The sequence below is a fragment of the Montipora foliosa genome, chromosome 13 (assembly GCF_036669935.1).
Source record: "Montipora foliosa isolate CH-2021 chromosome 13, ASM3666993v2, whole genome shotgun sequence".
Lineage (NCBI taxonomy): Eukaryota > Metazoa > Cnidaria > Anthozoa > Scleractinia > Acroporidae > Montipora > Montipora foliosa.
In genome coordinates this window covers 34013517-34028516 of record NC_090881.1, presented here as the reverse complement: position 1 = coordinate 34028516, position 15000 = coordinate 34013517, and the positions used below count along the sequence as shown (strand labels likewise).

At 41.5% G+C, this 15000-nt stretch overlaps 1 protein-coding gene across 1 annotated transcript in view; it reads left to right on the top strand.

The window, feature by feature from the left end:
• Positions 1–15000, top strand: part of LOC137982116 (dynein axonemal heavy chain 8-like) — a 108040-nt gene that overhangs the window by 32712 nt on the left and 60328 nt on the right. Inside the window, exons 29-46 of the mRNA XM_068829174.1 lie at positions 138–337; positions 764–917; positions 1393–1556; positions 2044–2146; positions 2491–2595; positions 3372–3533; positions 4345–4569; positions 6020–6272; positions 6856–6954; positions 7308–7495; positions 7851–7937; positions 8578–8685; positions 8772–8906; positions 9545–9706; positions 10531–10777; positions 11852–12093; positions 12898–13038; positions 14275–14530. Coding sequence (XP_068685275.1) covers positions 138–337; positions 764–917; positions 1393–1556; positions 2044–2146; positions 2491–2595; positions 3372–3533; positions 4345–4569; positions 6020–6272; positions 6856–6954; positions 7308–7495; positions 7851–7937; positions 8578–8685; positions 8772–8906; positions 9545–9706; positions 10531–10777; positions 11852–12093; positions 12898–13038; positions 14275–14530 — 3031 coding nt within the window. The remainder of the gene's footprint in view (positions 1–137; positions 338–763; positions 918–1392; positions 1557–2043; positions 2147–2490; positions 2596–3371; positions 3534–4344; positions 4570–6019; positions 6273–6855; positions 6955–7307; positions 7496–7850; positions 7938–8577; positions 8686–8771; positions 8907–9544; positions 9707–10530; positions 10778–11851; positions 12094–12897; positions 13039–14274; positions 14531–15000) is intronic.

Below are 15000 nucleotides of genomic sequence, written 5' to 3'. Positions count from 1 at the left end.
TACGACACTCGATTGAAACTCGCTCTATTGGAGTTGTCCCAAACAAAGGTGAAGAGAGCGCTTTTGTTGTACCCCTCCTTCACTGACTGAAGACACGGATCTGCGTCTGGTAACCACTTTTTTTTTGCAACTTCCAGGACATCTGCATCTCAGCAGTCAAAGAGAAAGACATCGAAGCAAAGCTGAGTCAGGTTGTAGCAGAGTGGAAGTCACAAGTGTTCAGTTTCGGAACGTTCAAAAATCGCGGAGAACTGCTCCTGAAAGGAGGCGAAACCACTGAGATCATCTCACTCCTGGAAGACAGTCTTATGATGCTGGGCTCTTTGCTTAGTAACAGGTCAATATTAAGATATTACCGGCCGCCACATTGTTACCCGGGCTTTACTAATGGCGGTTTATATTGTTGCGTAAAATTAAACAATGGTAACGGCGTTTTGGCCTTTCGAATCACTCGCAATTTTCATAATAAAAAACTGGTCTCCCTGCATTTTTATTTTGAGTAGCACTAAAATGGCGTAGCTTAGTCGGTTATTGCGCGGCCTTCTGAGCTGGAGGGTCGCTAGTTCGATCCCTGTCATTCGATCGACGTCTGTTTCGACTTTCCTCTGATCCATGTAAGTGTAGCTTTGAATACCCGTAAAACGGAGGTGCGCACCGAGGGCCACAAGTTTATCAGTAACTCTAGTTGACTGTCACGTGCTACCCTCGTAAACATAAGGACCTTTACTTTTACCTTTAAATGGACGCGACGTTTGCTTTGTAGATACAATGCGCCATTCAAGAAAGACATCCAGGCATGGGTCCAGAAGTTGTCCAACACTTCTGATATCATCGAAAATTGGATGATTGTTCAAAACCTGTGGGTTTACCTGGAAGCTGTCTTTGTAGGCGGTGACATCGCTAAACAACTTCCACAGGTAAGAAAAATACAACAGAGATATCTGTTTGAGTGGACGTTTAAGTACTATCTTTATTAAGTAAACTTATCCTTTGACGAAATAATACAAAGCGGATTCAAGAAATTGGTTTAGGTGCAGTAAAGCCAGCTGGCCAAAATCAGATTTCTGTAGCAAGAGATCAAACTGAAACCGGGGGGCATCCTTTGCGTTGATTCCCTGAGCCGCGCTCTTTTGCCTTTAAGTGGAAAGCTCTGTTCAACGCTTTGCTCGCCTTTGACGGAGACTTTACCTACAGCGACTGTCCTGCATGCAACTCATGATCATTGGAGTGTAGCAGTACTCCCAGAGAGTTACTTTATTTTACAAACCGTAGGTTTACGATCCGGTCGCGCCCTAACCTGCCAATTATATAACTCTTGCACCATCTACTTTGGATCGCAGTATACTTAAGAGTGCATTTTAACATTGGCTTGGTGTGCTAAATTTATTGCAGGAAGCCAAGCGCTTTGCTAATATTGACAAGTCTTGGGTCAAGATCATGACGCGTGCACATGAGACACCCAACGTGGTCACGTGTTGTGTGGGCGACGATACATTGGGTCAGCTGTTGCCTCACTTGCTGGAGCAGCTCGAGCTGTGTCAGAAATCACTCACAGGGTAAGGCTTATCCATGAGAGTAACCCATTTCAAGGATCTCTTCACTTAAAGTCGGATTTTAGCGGATCTGGAAAAAAAAGGCATATTATTAGAGTTCTCTGGTAGCATTATTGAGGCGAACATGTGTATTGTTGAAAAAAAAAAAAAAAAAAAAAAAAAAAAATATATATATATACATATATATATATATATGTGTGTATATATATATATATATATATGTATGTATATATATATATATATATATATATATATATATATGGAAAATGAAATGAAAATTAATGGATTAACTTAACTTCGCTACGAAGAATAAATTTGCATTTTGCATTACCTCTGTGTAATCTTCTGTTCCTCAAGTTTGATGAGCCAAATATCGAGGATCACAAACACAACGCAAGAAGGGAAGGATTTTATAGGAAAATTATTGATACTGATGTCCCTGTGGGAGGTCTACTAGCTAAGGAAAATTCTTGTTTTCTTTTTCGTTTAGATATCTTGAAAAGAAACGTCTTGTGTTTCCCCGGTTCTTCTTTGTTTCTGACCCCGCTCTTCTGGAAATCCTCGGACAAGCTAGCGATTCACACACTATACAGGTTTGGACATAAAAGATAACAGACCGAACCTTTCACGTACAACAAGAGGCTAAGTCGTCGTTAACTCGGATTTTCACATAGAATCTTTGCAAAAAAGCCGGAAGTGAAAACTCTGACCAATGTGTACAGGAAGCATTAGTGATAATACAACATTAACAGGAGGTATGCTGCTCAGTCGCTTTCTCTTGCCTGCTTTAACCTTAAGGTAACCCTAACCAGAACTCATCCACAAAAAATTACGTATAAATACTTTGTTAATTAGCTTTTGCGTATGTACCATTTGAAGAATCGAGCGTTAATCTGGACCAGCTTCCTGACCACACATTTTCTTGTCTTTTCTGTAGGCTCACCTTTTGAACGTGTTTGACAACGTTAAAAACGTTGAATTTCACGAGAAAGACTACGACAGAATCTTGGCTATAATATCATCAGAAGGAGAAACAGTACAGGTCAGACCATGAGCATAAACGTAGACCTTTCTCTTATGTGATTATACAAAACTGTGCAAAAATCCATGGTGGGTGAACATTTTCAGATGTTGAATATTGAAGAATTGAGGCGGGGATAGAGCAGTAGGGCTGGTGTAGTTCCTAACACCTGAACCTGCACCAAGAGAAGCATGGTGTTTCAGCGGTTTCTGCACCCAAGTGTTGAGTTAAGCGTTAGCCACAGATTCAATTTTGTTCCTGAGAACTTATAGTCGGTTCCACCCGCAGAAAACAGGCGAAATTTTCGTCTCTAGCAGATATCCAGAAACGAATTTCTCAACGGCCAGTTGGGCTTTTGATGAAAGTTAAGGTGTAAAATCGCTTTTATTTTTCTTAAAAATTTCTATTCACCCGTGTCGACAACGCATGAAGTAACCGCTTACAGGAATTGGCAAAACAGCACGGCTCTCAGTGAAGAGGTGGCCATCCATGCATAATTGGTTACTTTGATGATAATCTATTTTCTTTTATCTCGGACACTACGCGAACTTTGGTTGACTACAGTGCGGCCCGCTAAATTTAAAAGTTTGTTTTCGTTGCTTGATAAAAAGATGTAGTTAATGTCTTAGTAATCTTGTTTTCTCGGGCCTTTCTGTAAGTTACGGTTCCGTATGTTTTCTTCTTTTGTTGATGAACTTACCTAAACCTCATTCGTAACTTACAGTGCAACCCAAGAAAACGAGGCCAGTTAGAGGTACAACCTGATTTTCTGTTGACTTGCACTTATCCCTTTACAGTTAGAGACTGCAGTTATGGCGAAGGGCAACGTGGAGTTGTGGCTAGGGGACTTGCTGAATCAATCCATGAATTCACTGCATGCTGTCATCAGGGACGCATATCACGCCATTAATGATGGCGGTTTCAATCTCATGAATTTCCTTGGCCAGTTTCCTTCGCAGGTATGAGTAGCCTCCCACGCAGAGGTTCTTAGGTCCTTGTCACGCGTTCTTTCCCTACTAACGTCTGTTGAAACGAAAAACCTTTTCCGTTCGACCAATCAGAGGCCGTTTTCCTGTTCAGTGGGTAAACTCATGTTTTGTATGGCATTCTTTCGCAGCATGTGATTGGCTATGCACAACACAATTAGTCAATGCTGATTGGTTTCTTTAAATAGTGGGCAAACAACCGTTGAACGGAAGTGGTTTTCGTTTCAACAGACGTTAGTGGGGCAGGAACGCGTGACGAAGCCCTAAGAACCTCTGCAATCATTGTGCCTACTCGAGAAATTGAAAATTCAGAATGTTCATTATCATATTTTTGTAATCTCCACATTTCTTCTGCACTTTCAGCGGTTATCATTTACACGCGCCACTCAACGACATTTTTTCATATTTCGAGAGTAAAATTTTGGTAGACTTCAATCAAATGTTTCCATGACAAATTCACCTGGCGCCAAGGGAACAGGGCTATTGTCATGGAAACATTTGACTGACGTCCACCTAAATTTCAGTTTCGAAATATGAAAAAATGTCGTTGAGGTAAGCGAGTGACTAATAACCGCTGTGAGAGCGTGCGTCTATAATTTTTCAGTAAAACTGCGAATGCCATTGAAGTTCAATTTATTGTTTTTGTATAAATCATACCATAAAAAGGTGGTCACAGCAACACAAATTTGCGACTGAAGAATCAGGAATGATGGAAGAGTTTTGGCCCTTTCTATTAGTTTTTGAAATTATTTTGATTTTGTTTGATCGTTCCTTTTGTTGCCAGGTTGGATTATTAGGCATTCAGATGATTTGGACCAGGGATGCTGAGGAAGCCTTGAAGAACGCGCGATCAGACAGAAAAGTCATGGCGGCGACAAACCAAAAGTTTCTGAATCTACTGAACTCGTTGATTGAGGTCACGACGCAGGAACTTACCAAGATGGAGCGCACCAAGTTTGAGACCTTTGTCACCATTCATGTGCATCAAAGAGATATCTTCGATGACTTGGTAATACACGGTCATTGATCTTTATTCCTAATAGGGACCTTTAGAACGGAGGACGAGGACCGGACATCGAGTACCAGTTTTCCGTACTGAGCATGCGCATAAGGTTTGGAGGCCGACATTTTTCCAAGTGCGCGTGTTCAGAACGGAAACTCGTACTCGCACTCGTCCTTGTCCTCCGATCTAACAGTCCCTAATATATCTGGCCCCAGTCGTCAAGGTAACAGTTGATAACTGCGATAAGGCTAAGCTAATTTTACAACTGGCCCCACTTGTTCAAAAGGTGGATAACGCTATCCACCGGATAAATAAATCACTATCCATTGGATAGCGCAATTGGTTTTGCTAGTGTTTATCCACTGGATAGTGATTTAACCGGTGGATAGCGCTATCCATCGTTTGAACAACTGGGGCCTGGTTGTAACGCAATATTAGGTCAATATTTTAATAGTTGGTAGATGAAGTTTTGGTTTTCTCTCGAGGAACACGATATATATTATGTTGGTACAGTGTATTTGTGTAACACGGAGCTGACGGAGTGAGTCAAATCCTGTTTTCATGAAAAACATAATTAACTTGCTCATATTTGTCTCATTTCTATCATAAACGGCAAGAACATGGAAAGATTTCTATGGAAGGAGTAGCCCCTTCAGGCCTCTTTTTCTGTTGTTTTACAAATACATTTACGAATAGGTAGCCATAGAAGCTCATGACCTTGAGGCGTTTCACTCTGGTTCAGAGCTGGGGTTTTTTGAGTTTAAACAAGAGAAAATGAGGGGACAGAGAAGGAGGCTCCCGGTTCAGCCCTTGGGATATGTCATGTCCACGAAAGTTATTTTTAGACGAGCGGAAGTCTTCCGAGACGTCCGCATGCATGCCAACCTCGGTCCGATGTTTGAAAGAAAATATATATTCATCAGCCTTCCACGTGCGCCATCATTTTCTCTTTTCACTAAGAACCTGAGAGCGAGGCAAGACTGCATGCGGACATCTCAGAAGACAGACTTCCGCTAGAACAAAGACTTCCGCTCGTCTAAAAATAACTTTCGTGGACATAACATATCCCGGCCAACGCCTTGAGCCTCCCTCTCTGTCCCCTCATTTTTTCTTGGTTTAAAAAGCTCCTTATTTGGATGTAACATAGCTCGTGCATTTTCCCGCGCGTGCAGCTTCATCTTATTTTTGTCCATATTTGGGCATAACATTGGTGTCCTAAAATCCCAGCTTTGTTCCAAGGAAAAGAGTTGCTAGTTACACGCTTCAAGGTCACGATTCACCCCCATGGTCATAACTCATAACTGTTTTTACGACAAAGATAATACACCATCGTACGATCCTTGAGGGACAAGGATAAAACACTTCAAGGACATAAGGGACGTAGATACACATCTCATAAACCCTTGCATTTTCTTCAGTGCTAAAGTAAAAAAAAAGTATTTTACACGTTCTTTAGGTAAAGATGCATATCCGTTCAGTGACAGACTTTGAGTGGCTGAAGCAATCTCGTTTCTACTTCAAGGAAGACATAGACGACTGTATCATCTCCATCACGGATGTAGACTTTAGCTACCAAAACGAATTTTTGGGCTGCACAGACAGACTCGTTATCACTCCACTAACAGACAGATGCTATATAACATTAGCTCAGGCATTGGGCATGTCAATGGGGGGTGCACCCGCTGGCCCTGCTGGTACTGGCAAGACCGGTAAGCCTTTTTGACATGTATAAGTGGTGGTACACTAGGAGAGCAGTGATCCTTAAGGTCTGAGAAGTCACCATAGCAGGTTTACCAAGCTGAATGATGACGTCACTGACTCCCGTCTTGTAATTTCATGAATTTTGATCTTAAAAGTTCCTAAAATGGAAATGGCGAAAATGGTCAGCCAATTGTTAGAATAGATACTCGGATACCACGTTACAATTTGTTTTATATCGTAACTATTGCATCTTGCATGTGATATAGATTGTGGCCTGTTGAGATGATTCGCTTTGTCCCCTCTAAGTACCTTTTACCACGCACCGGTGCCTCAGTTGGTTGAGCACAGGGATCCCACGTGGGAGGCCGTGAGTTCGACTCCGGCCGGAGCAACACTCAGGGCCTTAAATAATGGATTAATGACATCTGAAAATGGTTACATTCTCTAGTGTTCTCGGATTAGCACAATAAACCGTCTCACAACCCTTCAATGTTCATAACCCTGTCGGACGTAAAAGAACCCACACACTATTCGCAGAAAGCAGGGCATTCGAGATCCCGAGTTCTTGTATCGTTTACCTTACTTTCACAGAAACAACAAAAGACATGGGTAAGGCACTTGGAAAATACGTGGTTGTATTCAATTGCTCTGATCAGATGGACTTCAGAGGACTAGGCCGGATTTACAAAGGTACAACTTGTTATTAAAATCTTACAATAGGAGGTGTGCCGTGTAAGCAAAACCAAGGCAAATAGGTTTTTACATGTAGCGGCTATGATGCCTACAAACAGTGAATCCCCGTATCCCAATCATGAGTTTAGACTGAGGGCAGTCCCTCATGACTTAACAATAAAACCAACTCAACATAACCATTGACTTGATTAAGTTATTCAGCAACCCTAAAAGCGAGCGGTCAGCGAGCAAGTGACGCAGTCGCGAGAGGTACATTTCAAAACAAAACCGCGCGACCACGATGGACTTTGTGAAAGTCTAACTTGATTGCGAAACGGCTCTCTTATCCTGTAATTCCTTTTTCTTACCAGGCTTAGCGCAGTCTGGCAGTTGGGGCTGTTTTGATGAGTTTAATCGTATCGAGCTGCCTGTATTGTCAGTTGCTGCCCAACAAATCTACATCGTGTTAACAGCCAAGAAAGACAGAAAGAAACAGTTCGTGTTTACAGATGGCGATGTGGTTGATCTCAATCCTGAATTTGGTATTTTTCTCACCATGGTAAGTGTTCAGGGTTATTATATGGCAAGAAATGCTCAGGCTAAATGGAACTCTCTGATTGGTTAATTATTGGTCGGAATTTTAGAGTACGGACCATTACCATGGAAACGACCCCGTTTCCTTATTTTTTCTCACTCCAGGGACTTTGAATTTGAGTGAAACACAAAATGTTTTTAAAAACCGGATTTTAATTTTTTCATCACGAGATTACAATTATAGCAAGCGGAATTTAGTTTTACATGAAAAGGTTACCGTTCAAAGTTCGCTTTCCGAGGTGCAGATATCTCACTCATTGTTGCCTTCCCTCATTTCACTTACGAATACGACTTAACTTACAAGCCTTTTTCTCGTTTAGAACCCAGGATATGCGGGTCGGCAGGAATTACCAGAGAATCTCAAAGTCCAATTTCGTACAGTGGCCATGATGGTTCCTGACAGACAGGTATGTTGATTCCTTCATTTTAATATGCTATCTGGTGGGAGCTTTTCTGTTTTTGGTCAAGCAGTAACACGCTACTGAAGGACGACTTCGCATGATTCCTTTCTGGCCTCGGTTGTTCAAAGATGGATAATGCTATCCACCGGATAAATCACTATCCAACTGGAGCCTGGCCAAAATGTACCAATAGTATATACCACACAAGTGAATAGCGCATTCCGCAAATTCTGATTGGCTAGTTCCGAGGTGAATAGCAAGTACCATCATGATTCACCTCTCAGCACACAGAGAAAAACGAAATGGCTTATCGTTCAGCTTCGGTTACCGAAGAGAAAATTTTATCGATAGACTCGGCTGATTATTCAACTTGCGTGGTAAATAGTAAAACAATTATTCACCTTAGTGTTGGTGAACGTGGTAGATAATTACCAAACCGCGAAGCGGCAATTCTCGTTTGAGGATGGAACGAGATTTCGAGATTCCCATTTGGGTATGCATCGCTTCGCTTGGTGATGGCTTAAAAATAATAGAAACATTCTTAGCCAATTAGAGGTGGAAACAAATCCATGCGTCATGATCGTATGTGCTTGTATATTGTGGTCTTTACTTAAATCTGACCTTTACGTTATCTATTGCTCTGTAGATCATCATGCGTGTCAAACTTGCCAGCTGTGGTTTCATCGAGAATGTGATCCTGGCTCAGAAATTCTTTACTCTGTACAAACTGTGCGAAGAACAGCTCAGCAAACAGGTTGGTTCGATTTTCTTTATTTCTCCAAGATAATTGCAAACTATAGCAGATTCTAAACGTTAACGTTACTTGTCTGTTTGTTGTAGGTTCATTATGACTTTGGATTGAGGAATATTCTTTCCGTGCTGCGCACACTGGGTGCGGCCAAACGAGCAAACCCTCAGGACAGCGAGAGTACCACTGTTATGAGAGTGTTAAGAGACATGAACCTCTCCAAACTGGTATGGCAGCGATAAATTGCTTCTTTCACAAAAATATCCCATGCTACGAAAACGAAGGAAAGATCATCAAACTTCCCTTTCAAAACATAGATACCAAGCGGTGGTTAGTTAAGTAGACGATACAAAAATCAAATAATCACGGTACTGTTGCTGAACGAATCACTCAGTTATGATGATCACTTCCGTTCAAGGCGTTTGCCGGAAGCATGGTTAGCGCGCTAACCATTCGCCTTGTGCTATTGCTACCTGTCAATAAGTTGCCATGGTACTAAACAAGGTATGCGCTGATCATTCTTCGACTGAGCTACTCGACTCGGGATGCCGAAATGCTAAGCAAGGTATCTACTACAATCCGCTTCCCTGCCCCCCCCCCCCCCCCAGCCCCGCCCTGATTGGTTTGCATTTGACTTTCAACGAAATTCTTTATTAGTCGTTTTTCCTCAGAATCATCTTGCTTGTGATGTTACTATAACTTTTTCGGTAGTGGAATTCCATCTCTATAATGCGATATGATTGCTCGATCCAAACATTCAGTTTGGCAATAGTCAATATACCCCTGATTCGATTGACTTTAAAACGTCTCCATACCAATGTAGTTACTGGAGTTGGGGCTTTTGTTAATAATTCTCGTTTTCTAGGTTGACGAGGATGAACCTCTTTTCCTGAGTCTGATCAATGATTTGTTCCCTGGAATAGTACTGGACAAGGCTGGATATCCTGAATTAGAGGCCATGATTCAAAAGCACGTGGAAGAGGCTGGAATCATATTTCATCCTCCATGGATACTCAAACTGATCCAAGTACTTGAGAGAAATTTGTCATTGAGTTCATCGTGTCAGATTTCATCTCTTTCAGTGCTGTCTATTGCATAAGCTGAGCTGTAAACCAACAAAAAATATACACAGTGGTAACGCAAGACCGTAGCTAGTCAATAGCTCAAACGAACATCTGTGCGCTAACGAGTCAAACCACAAAGAAGCTTTACATCGAGTTCACTTGTATACCTCTGTAAAACCGGACCCAATAACCCCCTTATTGGTGTTCTGCGTATAAATTACACAATCACTATTTGCAGACTACCGATTAACATGTTACCGGTATATCACATTCATTTCGCGTCTTAAATAAGATATTCCGCACTAGATATCAGGTCTGGATAGTTCAAAACGTGGATAACACTATCCGCTTCCGACTGATAAAACACTATCCAGCGGATCCGCTGGGTATTGATTTATCCCATGACGAAAAACAATGGCCTTCGTTTCCAACTCGCCATCAGTGTGTGCCAAAGTCCCAAAGAGTTCATGAACAAGTAACCGTTGTATCACAGGGACTATGATGTATCGTTCTTGTTATTTACAAATGTCAAGGGCTAGTTGTGGAAACCCCTCCTTTTGAATCTTTTGTCCAATAGACCATTTTCGAATTCTCACGGCTGGACTGGATCTAGCATGAAATGGAGGCTAATGCGTGCAAATGTTTTCACACACAAATTAATTTGCCCGCATTAGCCTCCATTTCATGATAGATTCAGTCCAGCCGTGAGAATTCGAGAATGGTCTATTGACCTTTACAACCCATTTAATTTCAAATTTCACGCGTTGTTTTATTGCTTTCTCGTTAGTTATACGAAACTCAACGTGTTCGCCACGGGATGATGACCTTGGGACCCAGCGGAGCGGGCAAGACAGTTTGTATAAACATACTTATGAAAGCTATGGGGGACTGCGGGGCGCCTCATCGAGAGATGCGCATGAATCCCAAAGCCATCACTGCGCCGCAGATGTTTGGTCGCCTTGATGTGGCCACCAATGACTGGACTGACGGAATATTCTCCACACTGTGGCGAAAAACTCTCAAAGCAAAGAAAGGTTTGTACCCCTCGTTAGCCGTCTCTAAAACAATACCGTATTGCGGCAAGATGCTAAAATATCTCTCAGAATGGAAGTCAAGGCAAACCAGTATTAAAATTATCGGTTGTTTTAGATCTGCAGATTACGTCTTTACTTGCTTTCAGGAAAAAACCTTAAAGCGCAGTGGAGAGAGAATAATGCCTTGTTTTTTTCTGGTTACCTCGAACGTTTTCCCTTCTTTGTGGAAGTAACCTTCTTCTTTTCGTGTAGTGTTAATATAATAATTTATTATATAAACGCCAATGAAATACCAAGTGAGCTTTCGCGCGAAAACAGGCATGATATCTTTACACGTAAAAATAACATCTTATCTTATCTCGTGCTTTTCAACACTCGAAGAGAAATTTTGTATCTCCGCGCGGCCATGTAATATCCTCTATTTAATTCTTATTATGCATTCGAAAAGGTTTGAGAGTACATGTTATGCATAAAAGATGCTGGAGGCACAGCCGAGAGGATCTCTGTTGAGTGCTCTCTGAATTTCCCGAGAGAGGCACAGATATATAAGTGCTGTAGACCAATTTCGATATATTAAAACTCAGTCCTAAACAAAAGGCATCATCTCGAGGCTCTGTGTTATAAACTCATACAAATCTTTCCATTTATTTCCCAGAGCCTCGAGATGATGCTTTTTGTTTAGGACTGAATTGATCTATTCCATTGATATGCAAAGCTCCAACTCTAAAAACGTCAGACGATAGTTATGGCCCAGGTTTAATAAGGACATTGCGAACCAATGGAAAACAGAGCAATAGAGCCAGGCCTGTATTTATAAACAGTTGCTGAAACCTTGAATAAACAGGCGAACTTACCTTTATTGATGTAAAATACAAAATTGACTTTTATACTTATCAAGAAACTTAGAGACGTTTGTCAAAACTCTGATATCGCGATTCTCATTACTTTTGGTCCTGGACACAGGTGTCTGAGGATGTTCCCTTTTACGCTTAAAACAAAAATCGTTTTGTCTCTTCGAAGAAAAACAAAACATTAATATCTATTCGGTTCTTGCGCTTTTGCCTCGTGCTTTAGGAGAGCATATCTGGATCGTTCTCGATGGACCTGTAGACGCCATATGGATTGAGAATCTTAACAGTGTACTAGACGACAACAAGACTCTGACTTTAGCAAACGGAGACCGCATTCCAATGTCTCCCCAGTGCAAAGTTGTGTTTGAGCCTCACAACATTGATAACGCTTCCCCTGCTACTGTGTCACGCAACGGTATGGTGTACATGAGTTCATCAGTCATGGATTGGAGACCAATAGTCAAGGTACTATTCGAATCATTTAAAACTGCCCATAAAAAGAGGCAGAGGCCATTTTATATATCAGGGGCTTTTTTAGTTTGTGTTTTTAAGTGCAACTAAACTCAAATATTTTTAGTCTACAATATAGACCTTATTCATAAATGGCGGTCACATTTATAATTCTTTTGTCCACGTGCAAATTAGCCTACCAAGCCTCATTTTAGAGCAAGAATTCTTTTCAATTCACTGTATGGTATCGAGGCTTGGTAGGCTAATTTGCTCTTCGAAAAAAGAATTATAAATTGACCGCCATTTTTGAATAAGGTCTATTGATCTCCCCCCGGAAAGCAACCATGTTTGACGATTCTTACCTCAAAATTTCGCTTTTTATCTGCCGAGCAGGGCGCGCAAAGTTATCAAAACTAGAAGTAATTTGGACCCACGACCGTGATGTGAGAGGTATGGGTCTATTCTCGATTTTACGTCACAAACTGCTTTGCATTGCAAAATTTCTTTGAAAACAGGAATGCAAAGCAGTTTGTGACGTAAAATCGAGAATAGACCCATATCTCTCACATCACGGTCGTGGGTCCAAGTTACTGCCAGTTCTGCCAAGTTTATGTGGCTTGCACGGCACGGAAAAGGTGAAGGTTGTGAGTAGCAATGGTGACATATGTTTGCTTTGGATGGGGAGATTTATATAAGGAATGAGAAATATTTGAGTTTGAGGCGCGCGTTAAGCATAGATGAGTCACAGAACTGAATGAACAGCGCGTTTTCCAAGCGAATCGATTGCTTATCCAGGTGCGTTCTTCGTCTTTTGGACAGGCATGGCTAAATAAGCGGGAACCTCAGGAGCATGACGTACTGGAGCAGTTGTTTGAGTGCGTATTTGACGATGTGTATACTTATGTCAAGCAGAATCTGAATCCAAAGATGGAGGTGCTGGAATGTAATGTCATTATGCAGGTCTGTGTTGAGCCGAAGACTTGAGAATCCTTATTCACACACAATGGTATTTGAACGCTATGGGTCTCCGCAGTGGAACTTTGCCCTGTGGAGATACCCTGCCTAGTGGCAAAGTTGATAAATAAATAAATAAATAAATATTGAAGGATGCAAACTTTTGAATTCGGAATAACGGACCATTCAATTGGAAACTCACCACTGGATTACACTACCTCCCCAACAACGAGCTGTATTCAGTCGTCTTATGACATCTCAGGAGACTTGAATACGAGTGCAACGGGGAGCATGGTTGGCCCAATGTTGAGAGTATTCGCCTTCCACTATTTCCACAAATGTGATCCAGGATTGATTGCCGGAGTAGATGCCATATGTGGGTTGAGTTTTTGTTGGTACTCCGGTTTTTCTCTCTCATCAAAAAGCAACCTATGATTTGATAGAGCGGTTTACAATTGAGTGTCGAAAGTAATTAGCGATTTGCTTTGGTTTTGCATTACTTCACTCAGTGATTGGTTCAAAGTTCTCGCACCACTTTTTCAACCAATCAGAAGTGAAACCAAAATCAATCGTGGCTCGCGCGTGCACATTTTTTCGCGCTTTGTTTCGGCTATGTGTAATTACTTCGAGTTTTGATTGGTTAACTGGATTGCCTCCGTCCTTTTTGATTGGCTAAAGTAATTACTTTGGTTTTGATTTTACGGCACTCGATTGAAACTTGCTCTACCAACCTAGTGCCTCATCGCTAAGTACACTTGACACTCAAATAAATTTCATCGTTATCATAGGAGGCAGTGCAGCCCTTGTGGTTAGCGCGCTTGCCTTGAGATCCGGAGATCTCATACGTTCTAGCCTCTCGGTGGATTTTTTCCAGGTAGTCCCTGGTTCAATTTCCTGGCTGCACTTTTATATGGCCAACTGTTTTGCATCCGGCCAATTGGGATTCTTAATAGTTGTTCTGTTCAATGCTCGGAGATATTAGCTACTAGCTACTCTAAAATTCCGAGGGTAAATTTAACAAATCGAAAGTGGTTCAGCGTTGTCTGTACTCTTATCGACAACGATATTCGTCATCACAGTGTTGTTGTTGACGCGAGCATGACGTGTACAGCGTTGTTTAGACTCTTATCGACAACGGCAAATTAGCCAATCAGATTGCAAGATTACAAGCAATTGTGGTAAAAAGTGATACTTATTTATCATCATCATCATCATCATTGAATTTCATTTTGTCCTCGGCAGTGCCTTGACCTTTTGGAAGGTCTCATTCCAGGCAAAGAAGAACACCATGAGCTTCATGAGAACCGCGTCGTTGTCAGCGCTAATCACTTAAGCCGGCTGTTTGTATTTGCTTTAATGTGGGGCGTTGGTGCCTTGCTGGAATTGGATGATCGTGCCAAGATGGAGGAGTTTCTTGTAAAACACGGCAAACTTCCGTTACCGGAGATAGAAGAGGGAAGTCAGGACACCATATTTGAGTTTGTTGTTGACGAATATGGTGAGTTCAAACGGGCTTACTTCATTATCATATCGATCAACTATGGTCAGATATGTAGCAAGAAATAATTCCAAAAATATATGCTTCTTTTAAGTAATGTTTTAAAAAGTCGCAGCAGTGTTTTATCTACGCCTCGTGTTTTTAGACCCGATAAAACACGTGCTACGTGTTTTTTGAACAGCTTAAAAAACATTACACAAAAAGCGTGTCCCTCTAGAGTCCGAAAAAGGTTCAAATTGCGAGAGGAGAACATTAGCATACAAGAAAAACAAGCTATGCCTTATTAGTATGCTTTATATAAAGAATTCTAATGAGGCGTGTTTTATCACTCTTTGAAGATCGTGCACGTGACGTTTTATCGGTGACCTGATAGGCTGTCTCTCTCAAGAGAGCCTTAAACCAGTTTCAATGCTTTCACTAAGCTGTACTATTGGAAGGATTGACTCTATATATATAGACTGTATGACCAA